The sequence below is a fragment of the Notothenia rossii genome (assembly GCF_949606895.1).
Source record: "Notothenia rossii genome assembly, contig: scaffold_95, whole genome shotgun sequence".
NCBI lineage: Eukaryota > Metazoa > Chordata > Actinopteri > Perciformes > Nototheniidae > Notothenia > Notothenia rossii.
The window spans coordinates 996-14,211 of record NW_027639734.1 but is presented as its reverse complement, the minus strand read 5'-3'; the positions used below and the strand labels follow the sequence as shown (position 1 = coordinate 14,211).

The 13,216-nt window shown below is 41.7% G+C and overlaps 1 protein-coding gene and 1 long non-coding RNA gene across 3 annotated transcripts; one reads left to right on the top strand and one right to left on the bottom strand.

Annotated features, from left to right (window-relative positions):
- The first annotated feature begins 5,069 nt into the window (after positions 1–5,069).
- Positions 5,070–7,036, top strand: LOC307027472 (uncharacterized protein). Its single transcript, XM_079695726.1, has 3 exons — positions 5,070–5,343; positions 5,451–5,569; positions 5,904–7,036. The coding sequence occupies exons 1-3, from the start codon at positions 5,300–5,302 to the stop codon at positions 6,920–6,922; spliced, it is 1,182 nt and encodes a 393-aa protein (XP_079551852.1). The 5' UTR covers positions 5,070–5,299; the 3' UTR covers positions 6,923–7,036.
- A 3,446-nt stretch (positions 7,037–10,482) lies between these two features.
- LOC307027474 lies at positions 10,483–11,475 on the bottom strand. 2 transcript variants are annotated; one of them, XR_013804659.1, is made up of 3 exons: positions 11,438–11,475; positions 10,781–11,337; positions 10,483–10,602 (listed from the first exon to the last, which is right to left on the bottom strand). It is a non-coding gene; the product is annotated as an uncharacterized lncRNA (long non-coding RNA). The 2 variants fall into 2 exon arrangements; XR_013804660.1 differs by having other exon boundaries at positions 10,781–11,355; positions 11,438–11,471.
- Positions 11,476–13,216: the final 1,741 nt, after the last annotated feature.

Genomic DNA, 13,216 nt, shown 5'->3' with positions numbered 1-13,216 from the left:
ACGGTTATCGTCACGTGGTTCATGCAGACGAGGATCGTTCCCCGGAAGTTCATGGCGGGCAATGTGAATGCATTGATAACAGGAGATAGAACTACGATTTTTGGTAATTATTAGTGAATAAAGGTTTTGATTTGCAATATTTATACAACAAATTGATATGTGTATGTATTTACATCAATATGTTTTAAAAAATAAAATAGAATTTGCTAATATTAAGTGATAATATTAGGATTAGTGTGAACAACTAGTTTACATGTTATGCTAACAGTGCCTTGGTTAAATAGCCTGTTGCTGTTTATGTATAGCTTTGAATTCTTTAAAACCAATATTATCTTCTTAAACTTGTATGGTAGTCAGGAGCATCACTTTCTAATGTTTATTGATATATTTAGAGGGAGGGGATCTAATGGAATGCTTCAAAATTCAGATTAGATTAATTTCTACCATTTTCTTAAATTCATGGTAGTTTCAGTAATCCCATGGAAATTGAGGACACAAGTTATCTAAATGACTAATGTCATCTTTATGGCTTTCAGAAAAGACAGGAGACCAACAGGTGACTATCAAAGGACAAGCAGCAGCAGCAGCAGCAGCATGATGATGATGATGTTAAATGTGTTGTTTTAGGAACATCCATTGCAAATACATGGAATTCAATAAACATTGAATAGCATATCATGCAGTTTGTCTGTGCCTTTTCCTCTGTGTTGTCCTGGTTTGCTGTGCTGCCTCCTAGTCACCACCATGGTTTGCTGTACTGCCTGGGGATGCTCAAATCGCTCAGAGAAAGGAGTACGAATGTACGGCTTCCCCACTGACACAGAGTGCAGGAAAAAATGGCTGGCTCAAGTCAGCAGGAGCAATTTCACGACCAACAGCAAAAAAATATGTGAGGTAATTATATACAAAACACTGCATTTGCACTTTTTCACAAAACGAAAACCAGACCATTGGGAAAGCTTAATGTTTTGTTTAATACAAAAAAACAGGGAAAGGCTTGAAAAACACAGAGTTGAGACTCAGGGTGCAGGGTGAGGGTCTCAGTGTAGGTATTCAGGCTCCATTGAATCCCCCTCTGGTTCTTGTGCTGAAAGAGGGAGTAACAGACAGGAGAAAGGGTTATACACACCTATATAGCACACCTATAGACCCTTTTACAGCCGACGTCATCAAAAAGTTGCGCGCGCATGTGGGCAACGGAAGTGGTGTTGTTTTCAAGCAGTTCTGAATGACAAAGACGAGGTAGCAACTGGTTAGCAAGCATTTACAAACTGTACCCAGCATCAACATGTCTGGTTGTTGCGTATACGGTTGTACGAATCGCTATTCCACCGGCGGACTAAAGTTTTATAGGATTCCGAGAGGACCACGACCATTTCAGAGCAACCGGCGGCGTCTGTGGTTGCAGGCGATTAAACGTGTGGACTGGAATGAGGACATAATCAAAAATGCTCGCGTCTGCAGCGCTAGGGTTGCCACCTTTCAGAAATAGAAATAAGGAACACCCCTCACGCCGCGCGGGTGTCCGAAACTCCTGAAATGCATAGAAATATATCTATTTTTTATATGAACCAAAATGTTTTGATTTAAATAATTGACATGATTTCACATACCATAATAGCCTCTGGGCCCTGGGGTCACTTGGTGGTCAGTAAGGAAGGGGTAGTCAAGAAAGCATTTACTGTAGTCATACTTAGTTTAAAGTGCTTTATTAGCAATGAACTTGTAAACTTGTATGTTTAAATACATACTGTGCATAGGCTGAACTAGCCTGAACCTGAGAACAGCACCTAAATTAAATAAGCTACAATAGAATGTGCTTTAAGTGTAACATTTGAACCTGAGCATAGCCATAGTAAATTAAACAAAGCCTGCCTGCATAGGGCACGTTAACTGAAAAAGAACAGCACCTAAATTAAATAAGCTACAATAGAATGTGCTTTAAGTGTAACATTTGGGAACAATTAAACTTAAGGCAGAAAACAATGAAATGAAACACACTTGTAAACTTGTTACGGGTGATTAGACTGACCTAGGCTGAACTTATGCTAGTCTGTATTATATGCATATAAAGTGCTGTAACAGCTGTAACAAAGCCTGCCTGAGGACTCTTTTACGAATCATCTTAAAATGAAACACTTTTGTGAACCTGTTATGATTATCTGATTGAACAAAATGACAAATGAAAAGATTGATAACATCACTCCCTGAGCCAAGTATGAACCTGGCCGCATACCCTCTGCTTCATAACTGGGAGCCACCAGTGGAGTCAAGATACGCCTAAAGAAAGTGCATAACATAAAACTAATAAACAGATAAAAAATAAAGTGCATAGCTTCCCTCAACTCTTTTATGTCCTTTTTTTTGTTAGAACAGGTTTAAACAGTCCCCTCTCTTCTTCACTTCTTCTTCCAGGAGTACTTCTTGTTACTTCTTGCAGCACTGAGCAGCTCCTTGTCTTTCAGAGCTGTGGTGTGGAACTCTGGACAGGTCTGCTCAAAGTTCAGAGTAATGAGGAGCTCACTCCTGATGAGCTCCACTGAGCACCTGCTCCTGCAGTCACTCCACTTGTTGGTCATTCTGGAGAAGATCCTTTCCACGTATCCAGTGGATGCTGGGATGCTCAGGATGTGTCTCATGATGGAGAGCATGTTGGGCACATCCACTTCTTTAAACACAGCCATCCACCTCGCAGCCACACCCTTGGACTTCCATGCATCAGAATATTCTTCTCTGAGCCTCCTCAGGATTGTATTGGCTGTGGTGCACTCATCGTAAAGCTCATTCATCTTCAATTTATTGATGAGGTTGAGTTTGGTAGCCACCTTCTCAATTTGATTAAAGGTCAGGTTGCCATGTTGGAGTAAGAGAGGCTGCAGTGAGAAGAGCCAGTTCTCTTCGGAGAAGTCGAACCATTTCTCAACATATGAAATGGCTGTATTGAGGAATGCAGTGAATTCGGCCCTTGCCATATGTGCGTCATGAGGGAGGAGGCGCTGCAGCTTTTGCCTTGTTAGGTACCCATAGAACTGGTCGTCTCGTCTCTGTATGAGCTTTTGCCTGAATTCATCCATGATGGAATACAACTCAACACAGGTGGTTCTATTGCTCTCCAGGCTCTTTACTACTTCCTCAAAGAGGGAGAGTATATTGTTGCAGAAAAGAAGGTAAATCTCCACAATGTCTTCATCTTCCACAGTTGAGTCTCTGTTGAGCTTTAACAAAGCTTGCACTTGCTTGGGACACTCGTCTCCTAGACTGATGAAGTACGACTTCAGTGCAGTCCAGGTCTGCATCAGCCGATGGATGGCTGGATTGAGGGAGAGCCACCTGGTTGTCACATGTCGTAGGATCTCTTGGAATTCAACGTCACAAAACTCACAAAATTCTTTGAGTGACTCTCTTCTTTTTGCTGAAATGGAGAAGTGGCCATAGACCTTCAGCACAACATTCTCCACATCTACAGTAAGCTTGTCAAGGGCGTGCTTCACTGTGTTGTGCACTATGTGGGCATGGCAGTTTCCTCGCAGCAGATCGTTTTGTTTTCTCTTCAGGTTGGTGAAAACAGAGTTGTGAATACCATAATTGACATTTGTGTTGTCAGCACTGAATGCAGTCACTTGATCCATTGACAAGCCAAATTTCTCAAGGGATTGTTCCAGGAGAGCTACAATCCCAGCAGCTGACTCATCTGGATTCTCTATGAAGTCCAGCATTTTGTTGGTGACACCAGACTCTGGAGTGAAGTACTGGACAGCAAGGGGAAACATCTTCCTGTTCCCTTTATTGGAAGCATCGGTCTGTATGGAGAATGGGAGGGGTGGTGATGTTAAGATCTTGAGAACATCACCCACTGCCTTCGGGGCCAGGACGTCTTTCACCAGTGCCTCTTGCTTTGTTCTCCCCAAAGTCATCTTCTTCACCATTTTGGAATCAGATAGAGTCTTTTGATTGAGCTTGTGTCCACAGTCAGCACTGTTGTAGCTGAGGTTATGTTTTACTGTGTGGTATACCTGTGTCACCTCAGCTGCAGTAATCTAGAGGGGGGAATGGGATGATGTCAGATTATTACTTTCATATTGTTGTCACTATTTATTTTATTTATCAATCAATCAATCAATCGTATTTATTCACAGTAGGCCTATGTATTCACAGTATTTATTTGCTGTTAATCTATTAGGAATAATTTCAAATGAGCAGCATTAGCATAACAACATAAGAGTTCTGATTCTGAATCAGAGATGTTCTTTATGGTTACATTTCATTCTATATTGATAATATTAAATACACGTTTATTTAATAGACTTTAAAATCATATCGGTATGATATGGGACCAGGGGTGGGTAGAGTCTCTACCCACCCCTGGTCCCATATCATACCGAATCAATCTCAGGAGATGTTTCAGCTGTGAAGAACTGTGACACTGGTGCTTGGCTCCTTTGTGTTCTGATATTTCTTGAGTGGAGATCCCCGGCTGCGTGCTGTTTGACATCAGACAGCCCACCGTGCGACACTGAAAATGTTCTGCGACATGCTTTGCAATTTGCCTTGTAGTCATCTTCGGGGACCCTATCAAGCCACTGGTTTGCCTCTTCCCATTCTCGTCTGTATTTCTGTTGTCGGTGTTTCCTCTTTTGAGGACGAGGTGGCTTATCTGAAGACATCTTGCATTTGTTTTTAAAAATCACGCCGCGACAGAGCGGCGTAATGACGTAACGTAGCGAGCGTAACGACGACAGGCAGTGCAAAGGGGCCGGGCCGGGCTGACAGGCAGACAGACAGGATTTGGCACAGAGGCAGAGCAGAGAGGAGAGTCCGCGGAAGGTCTTGCGCACCTCCCGCCAACATATTTTGCTGTTTTTAATATTTCCTGTCCTTTATTTTGTTCATTATTGTTAGTTCAGTGTTCACGTGTGTGTGTGACAGACGTGCATGGGACAGATTGTGAAAATACGGGACAAACTGCGTTCCGTATTGGTTCAATACGGAACGCAACATTTAATTCCCAATTACGTAACAAATACGTATTTCAAGGAACGGGTGGCAAGTCTATGCAGCGCCCACTTTATATCAGGTAATGAGGTTATCTAGCCTACTCTTTGATTTTACGGGAGAGCCTTGTTTACATTAGTGATTGTCTGTATGATGTAGAATAATAATCAAATGCAGCTAAAGTTTGATAAGCTGGCGTTAGATTTGCCTAGTAGCTTGCTAGGCTAAACAAACGTGTTTGTGTTTTATTTTTGCAGGCAAGGCATCATTGGACTCTAGTAGTCCTGATTTTGTGCCATCTGTGTTCATGTACACAAAACAAAGCCAGAACCCAAATGCAAAGATGGACAGGTAAGATTAGAGTTGACATCCTCTCAGTCGAGCATAAGCTTTGGTGCCTACAGCTGCTGTTCTGAGATATGGATTAGTCTAACTATGAATTTCTGCTGTTACTGTAGGTACCATAGGAAAAGGAGGAGAGCTGACACTGCAGCAAACCAACGTGTTACTTCTGAAACTCCAGAACAAGAATGCAGCATGGATCCAGAACAAGAATGCAGCATGGATCATTGTCCTGGTATGAATATATGAATATATCATCTTACAATTAACTGATTGATTGTCAGGGTTCCCACCCTCACTGAAAGAGTCAATGTGCTCCTAGTGTGTGTGTGCTCCTGCCAGGCCCACTGCTCCAATTGCTATGTATTTATGTGTGTGACGTGTACACTGGCCCCTGGATGGGTCAAATGCAGAGGAAAAATCTCCCCCTGGGATCGATAATGTATCTTCTCTTCTGTCATGGAAAAGTTTTGAAAATTCATTGGTAAAAATGTGTGAGAACCCCTGAATTGTGAACTTGTTTGCATTGGTTGCAGCACATGCTAATTTTTCACTTTTCTATATTAAAGCTGAAGAGGATATCCCAGTTCCAAAGAGAGAGTACGATGATCTGAACCTGAGATACAGTCAACTTCAGGAGGAATATGTCAACCTGCGACAGGAGTTTGACACACTACGAGCAGAAAATGTAAAGCTGAAAGAAGAGCTGCAAAAATCTACATTCTCCTACACCACTGTTAAGTGCAATATTGGACAATTGATTTTTCTCACAGGACTGACCTCTGTGGTCTTTGAGTGGCTGATTACAAAAATGATGGGCAGCGTAGAAAGAATTCACAACAAACTTACAGTAGAGGACCACCTATTGATTATATTGATGAAATTAAGGTTGGGCCTATGTAATACTGACTTGGCTTATAGATTTCAGGTATCAAAAACCACCTTATCAAATATTATGCGGAGCTGGGTCCCTGCTATGGCCTTGGTCCTCAAGCCACTCATTAAATGGCCAAGTAAGGGTGCAGTACTTAAAAATATGCCAAAAATATTCAAGCGCAACTTTAGAAGATGCCGGTGCATAATAGATTGCACAGAAATGTTTATAGCTAGACCCAGTAATCTGACTTCCAGGGCACAGACATGGTCAAACTATAAACACAACAACACCATTAAATATTTGATCGGCATCACTCCAGCTGGTGCAATTTCCTTTCTGTCTCCTGGGTGGGGTGGACGGGTTTCAGACAAGCAGATCACTAAGGAGTCAGGTTTCCTCAAACTTTTGGAGCCTAGGGATGAGGTTTTAGCCGACAGAGGATTTCTCATCAGAGATGAGCTTGCGGCCTATGGTGCAACCCTTCGTATCCCTCATTTCACAAAAGGAAAGAAGCAGCTTTCTGCACAGGAAGTGGACACATCTAGACAACTTTCTCGTGTGAGGATCCATGTAGAGCGAGTTATTGGTCGGTGGAAAAACTTTAAGATTTTACAAACATTTATTCCTTTGTCGCAGGTTGACATACTAGATGATGTTGTTATTGTATGTGGTGCCCTCACAAACCTCTGTAAGAGTGTTGTTCCCAAATGAGTTACACATAACCATGTATGACTTATAAAGTGATTTTACATTTGTAAAACATGTATATAGGCCTACTGTACTTAAAACTTAATGCATTTTAATAAACCTCCCCACATTGGCTGCCACTGGTGTGTCTAATGGTCCTTTCCCCCCCAGATTATCTCAACAATTCAGAGTGCAGTATCACATTTATTTGTAATGCTGTTACTAACAGAGTTTCATTCCATTCAGGTGCCATTAAAGTGCCACTAAACATTAACAACATAGAAAGTAGGAGTATGTACAATATATTAGAATCAAACTGGTTCTGTATGTTGTAAACAGTAAATACTAATTTTAGGTCGCAAATTATCTCTATGGATACATGTATAGCATTACAGAATAAAACTTAAAATATATTGTTGCACTGAAGTGCATCTAGACACAGCTGTCAATAACAACATCAAATGTAAAGAAAAGGCTGATGATGAATTCATTGTTTCAACTGTAATGCAACTTTAACAACCAGGGAAAGACAATCCATAACCGACATCTAACACCATATCTGGTCTCCTATCACAATACAATACATTATATTGCCCACTCCTACATGAAGGCATTCAAGCCTCAACTCTCAGACATTTCCTACATAACCATGTTGCTGGCTTCCTTTTTATGTGTGCACAACTGTAGTGAATGTGGTTGTTGCATTTGACACAGATTATCATTTTACCAAAATCTGGTCTTTCACAGTATTCGCAGGCTCTCTGTGACACCAAGACAGGATCATGCCTTCTTGTCAGTAATTCAGGCAACACACTCGAGCTAAAGAACTCATGTGCTTTTGGCAAAGCCTCCTGCAGAAACTCTTCATTTCTTAGGATACGTTGCACAATGAACTTCTCCTTAGTCCACAACACAAAGTCACAGTAGCTAACACCACACACAAACATGTGAAGTTGAGTTTGATAGTAGTATGTGTGTGTAGTATTGTCTTCTGTACATCCTTGAAGGCTATTCCTGTATTTGTAGGGACATTTGATCTCTACCACCCCTTTGCCACAGCAGGTACATCTTGCTATCCCATCTGGCGATGATCCAAGGTGTGGCTCAGAAGGTTGCACTACTAAGCCACATGAGCTGATGCTGAAATCTAGATGGCTTTGGGACATAAATGCAGTGTAGGCTTGTCTTGCCGTTTCCTCCATGTTTTGACCCCAGAGCACAGATGGGACATTTAACTCTGTTTTGTTGTCCTGCATTATATCATTTAGGTATGTTTTGCTGATCTTGTCAGTTGTGGCTGCATGGTGAAATTTGGTGCTTGTGATCCGACCAGCCCTATAGGTCTGCCACTCATTTGACCTTGACTGTTTCCGTGTCACAAATTCCAGTTTCTCACATTGTTGAGGTTGTAGTGTAGTTTTTAGTTTGTGAAATGTATCCTCACATTTCACCTTCATTTCCTGTGGTGAGAGTTCCCGGAGTGTTGCATCAAATAAAGCAGTCAAGGGCTCAGGTAAGTCTGGATGCTCTTCTGAATCAGTGTCAGACGATGCAGTGTCCGTGTCACTGTTTTCCAGACTCGTCAGCACTGCAGCACCTGGGTACACATCCAGCAGTTCCCGGATGTCATCATCTGTCAACACTGATAATAGAGCAACAAAAATACACAATTAGTGTGCTGCATAATGTTCACATTTTAAGAATAATGACTGAATTATTCTAAAACCAGACCAGTTAAGCTGTAGATAACAAACAATCGAATTTCTAGAATCAGTAATCTGAAGACAAAATGACAGACATATTCAAACTAACAACAAATGATACTGAAACTATTCAAACTGAGCGTGTAGGTTTACAAAAAGTCATGATGCCACGTTGGTCTGTAGGCCTTTTCATCTCTGCATCACCAAGTAACACCTTTCTCAGGCTACATTATGGTGTCAAGACACTGAGGAGAAATCCTGCAAAAGGAAACTTATCTAGGCTCTGTCAACTATTACATGCCTCTGGGTGTGATACTATTCTTCCTAGCAGATGTTGAAGCTGCTGGAAGTTGCCTGCCAAGCCTCTTTGGTTTGTGGAAGCTGATTTCCCTCAATGGAGCTGGTCTGACTTCTTTCCTGCTGATGTCTTTCCACATGCACAATCCAGAAGTAACCGCTGCTTTCTCTGTCCTTCCCATCCTAACATAGAGCTCAACTTTGAATAATATTGCAGCTGCATGGCTGCAGCATGACCCAAGCCTGAAAATTCACAAAATCATAATAAACATACTGGGCTTGAAAGTAACATTTGCTTTCAGACAAATCTCGGCTCTGCTCATGAAGTAGGTAAACATCTAATTTACTAGACATGTGAGTATCCTAAGCTTAATCAGGTTTTGAATGTAACTGAATGATATTGGCTGCTGACATTTTGAACCCTGTTGTCACTGTGTTGTTGTTCATGAACATGTTAGTTTCAAACCCTGGTTATGATGAGAAAGTTACAGGGCAAGGCATACGATTTTTGATATGGAAAGAAGAGTAATAGCCAGCTGAAAGGACAGTAACACACCCCTGAACTGTTACCTACAAGCCCACAACACCAAATAATAGGCTACTTACCCCGCCATACAGGTGCCATTCGCTGTGAGGACGTAGTTTTCTCGTTGGTTGATTATGACCCAAGCCTCATACATCGTTGTCTTGTGTCCTTGTCTTTGACTAGGGAGAATTTCTGATCTCAAAATACAAAACTCTTGAGTCTATGTCATGGTATTTGACGTTCTGTACATGACCACAGACAACGTATTCGTAAGCATCCACTGACTTATAGGCTCGTAATTTCTCTCTGGTGTACACGCTCGGTTTCTCAATTAAATAGGTATATATATCTGGCCACTGTATATTCGGCCACTTGCTAACGTCTTCAACCCACTCATTAATAGAACACGGATCTGGAAGTCGGACACCATTTGTCAAAGTCAACTTGTTAAGGTAACATTCACGATCTTTAGTTGATAATCCCCTTGCGTAGCTTGACAAGCTGTTTATCTCTGCCATCCTTCTGTTGCCACAATGCGCGCGCATATGTTCTACGTCATCATTGTGTACAAAGGGTGCAGAGGCTATACCCACCATCTTCGTGCATCGCCCTGTGGTCAAAAAGAGAAGGGCCCCTGCACCACGATTCACCCCGGGACCTGTATCTACAAAGCCCATAGCTCATGATCACAGCTATAGTGTGAAAGGTGACACAGGTAAAATAAGTATGAACTCTTGGTAACAAAAGTCATATTTCTTATTTTTAAGTGATATAATATTTTAAATGTTCGAAAATCTACAGTGCCATGTCTTCTACTTACATTAGTCTCAAAGATTGAGGGAAGAAGGGAAGAGGAGACTGAGAGAAAGGAAAGTGAGGGCGAAGAAAGAGAGGACATGGCTAGTGAGGAGAGACAGGGAGGGTGGACACCACCCACTCAGCCAGCAGCCAGTCAGCATACGAGGAAACCAGCAGCCAGTCAGCATACGAGGGAACCAGCAGCCAGTCAGCATACGAGGGAACCAGCAGCCAGTCAGCATACGAGGGAACCAGCATTCAGTCAGCATACGAGGGAACCATTAGCCAGTCAGCATACAAGGGAACCAGCAGCCAGTCAGCATACGAGGGAACCAGCAGCCAGTCAGCATACGAGGGAACCAGCAGCCGGTCAAACAGATCTATTAAAACAATTAAAGAGACAATTAAAGAGCCAAGAAGGAATCACCAAAAAAGCAAAGTCTGCAATAAGAAAAATCAGGAAGGAATGCAGCTCTCAAGAAAACAATAAAAAATTAGGGACAACAAATATAAGAAAACGTTTTCAAAAGACCAACTTAAGGCATGAGGCAGACTCACCACAAAGGGGATGAAATGGAGCAATGAGACAATTAAGAAGGCTTTAAAAATTTGCTTTGCGTGCAGACCAACGGGTTACAAAACTCTGCAGGAATTGCAGATTCCCCTTCCAGGAATAAGGACACTGCAAAGAAGGATGCAATGTGTTAAGTTTGAGCCTGGTGTGTAACAGCTAACATCACTGCCCCTCCACCCGTAACATTACTGCCCCTCCACCTGCCAACATCACTGCCCTCCACCTGCCAGCACCCAGCCAGAGGAGCGCAAACAACAAAAATAAGCAAGGTGTCCCGTCAAGTACCTGGAAGTTTGGGTTGGCAAAATGGAGTAAGAGAGGGACTTGAAAAACCTTGGTGGCTCTCTACTCATGTTGTTACAGTTGTCTTGGTTACAGCTCTCAAGTTTTTTTTTTTTGCCATTTCCACATCTTTAGAAAATATGAAATAAATGAAGTGAAATCAACCTCTTCTCTGGAGAACAAACTTTGATTTCTCTGTCTTGTGAGTTTGCAGTCTTGCAGTTTTGCTCCTCCACCTGTAACATCACTGCCCCTCCACCTGCCATACAGTAGGTTACTAACAAGATTACTTGTATAATACAGTTATAGAATACATGTTTAGTATGCTTACTTCTATAAAACAGTAGTATTAAACTTACCTTGTGTTTTCACTCTCACTTAAGTCCCTCTCCCTTTGTCATCAATCCAAAATCAGCTGAGCTGCAACATTATACAGACAGGTAATAATCAACATAATCACAAGGACACAATATGGCTCTGCTAATAACACTCACTCTTACACGCACCAAAGTTATATTTATCTAATATTTAACTCCCTCCACCCCCGCCTACAATCCTGTTTAGAAGCCCCTCTTCTCTAATTCAACAACGTTGGACGAAATGACATTAAGAGAACGGAATTTACAATTAAAAGGCTGTTCAACGTGTGTTATAACTTGATCCGGTATCCTAGCTTTATTTGTTATCTGTAAACGTTCCCTAAATCTACTAATTTAGGGATAATCCACTGACATCCTTTAATACACATGTTAATTTGAATCAGATGTACTGATAATATCCACAATATAAATCTTTAAACTTCTTCTTACCTTTAAAAGTCCGTCACGAACGATCTATTATGCTGCAACTCTACAGCTCTGCTAGCCTTGGCGCTAACTTCCGGGGAACGATTGAGAGGCTCCACGATCTGCCATTGCTGTAAAAAAGTGGTCCATTGGAGTGAACGGAGATGACGTAACTCTAAGTCTATACGGCGCTGTTCTCGGCCATCACGGGTTATCAAATAGTCTTCTCCTATTGGCTGGCGTCGACGGGGGCGGGTCCGAGGCAATTCATGTTGTTTTTCTGGTGTTAATAACAATAATAATAATAATAATAGATTTAATTTGTTAGCGCTTTTACAGGTGCTCAAAGACGCTTTACAGATAATAGTGAAGAAAGAAAGACAAGAGAAGAAAGGAACAACAAATAAATATATAGTTAAAGTTAAAGTCAAATAATACAAAAACAATCACACATTAAAAGCCAGATTGAAGAGGTGAGTTTTTGTGAGTTTTTTGAAGGTGGTGAGGTCGGTGCAGTCTCTGATGGGTTGTGGGAGTGAGTTCCAGAGGGAGGGGGCAGCGACGGAGAAGGCTCTGTCCCCCCAGGTCCGGTGATTGGTGCGGGTGGGGATGGATAGGAGGTTGGCTTCTGATGAGCGGAGGCAGTGGGAAGGGGTGTGGTGGTGCAGCAGGTCTGTGAGGTAGGGGGGGGGCCTGGTTGTTAAGGGCTTTGTGAGTAATCAGGAGGACTTTGAAGTGGATTCTTTGACGGACGGGGAGCCAGTGGAGGTTCTGGAGGATGGGAGTGATGTGGTCTCTGGAGCGGGTGTGGGTGAGGAGGCGGGCAGCAGAGTTGTGGATATGTTGGAGTTTATTGAGGAGGTTGGATGGTATGCCATAGAGCAGGGGTGCCCACACTTTTTTGGCTGGTGAGCTACTTTTGAAATGACCAGCTAACCGAGGTCTACCAACCAAAAATAAAATCCCAAATTGCAAGGGTTGCTGAATAACACGTTTTATTTTTACATGGGATAACTACAATAGGGCTGCAACAAACGACTAATTTGATTATCGATTAATCTATAGATTAATGAAACGATTAATCGACTATTCGGACTACTACTGTGTGCCTTGCACAATTTCTCAAACGCTCTTATTTAGCCATCAACTTTTAGATTTAGTTTGAGGTTGTTTTAGGCATGTGGAAACTAACAATGAAGACAATAAAGATGAATACTTGATTCAAAAATACATATATTATTAAATTAACTTAACAAATTGTGAACAAAATTAACATTGCTTTTTATTTGAATTAAATAAATAATATTTCACATCAAAAGAAACAACAATGTTTTAACAAATCTTATTAAATAA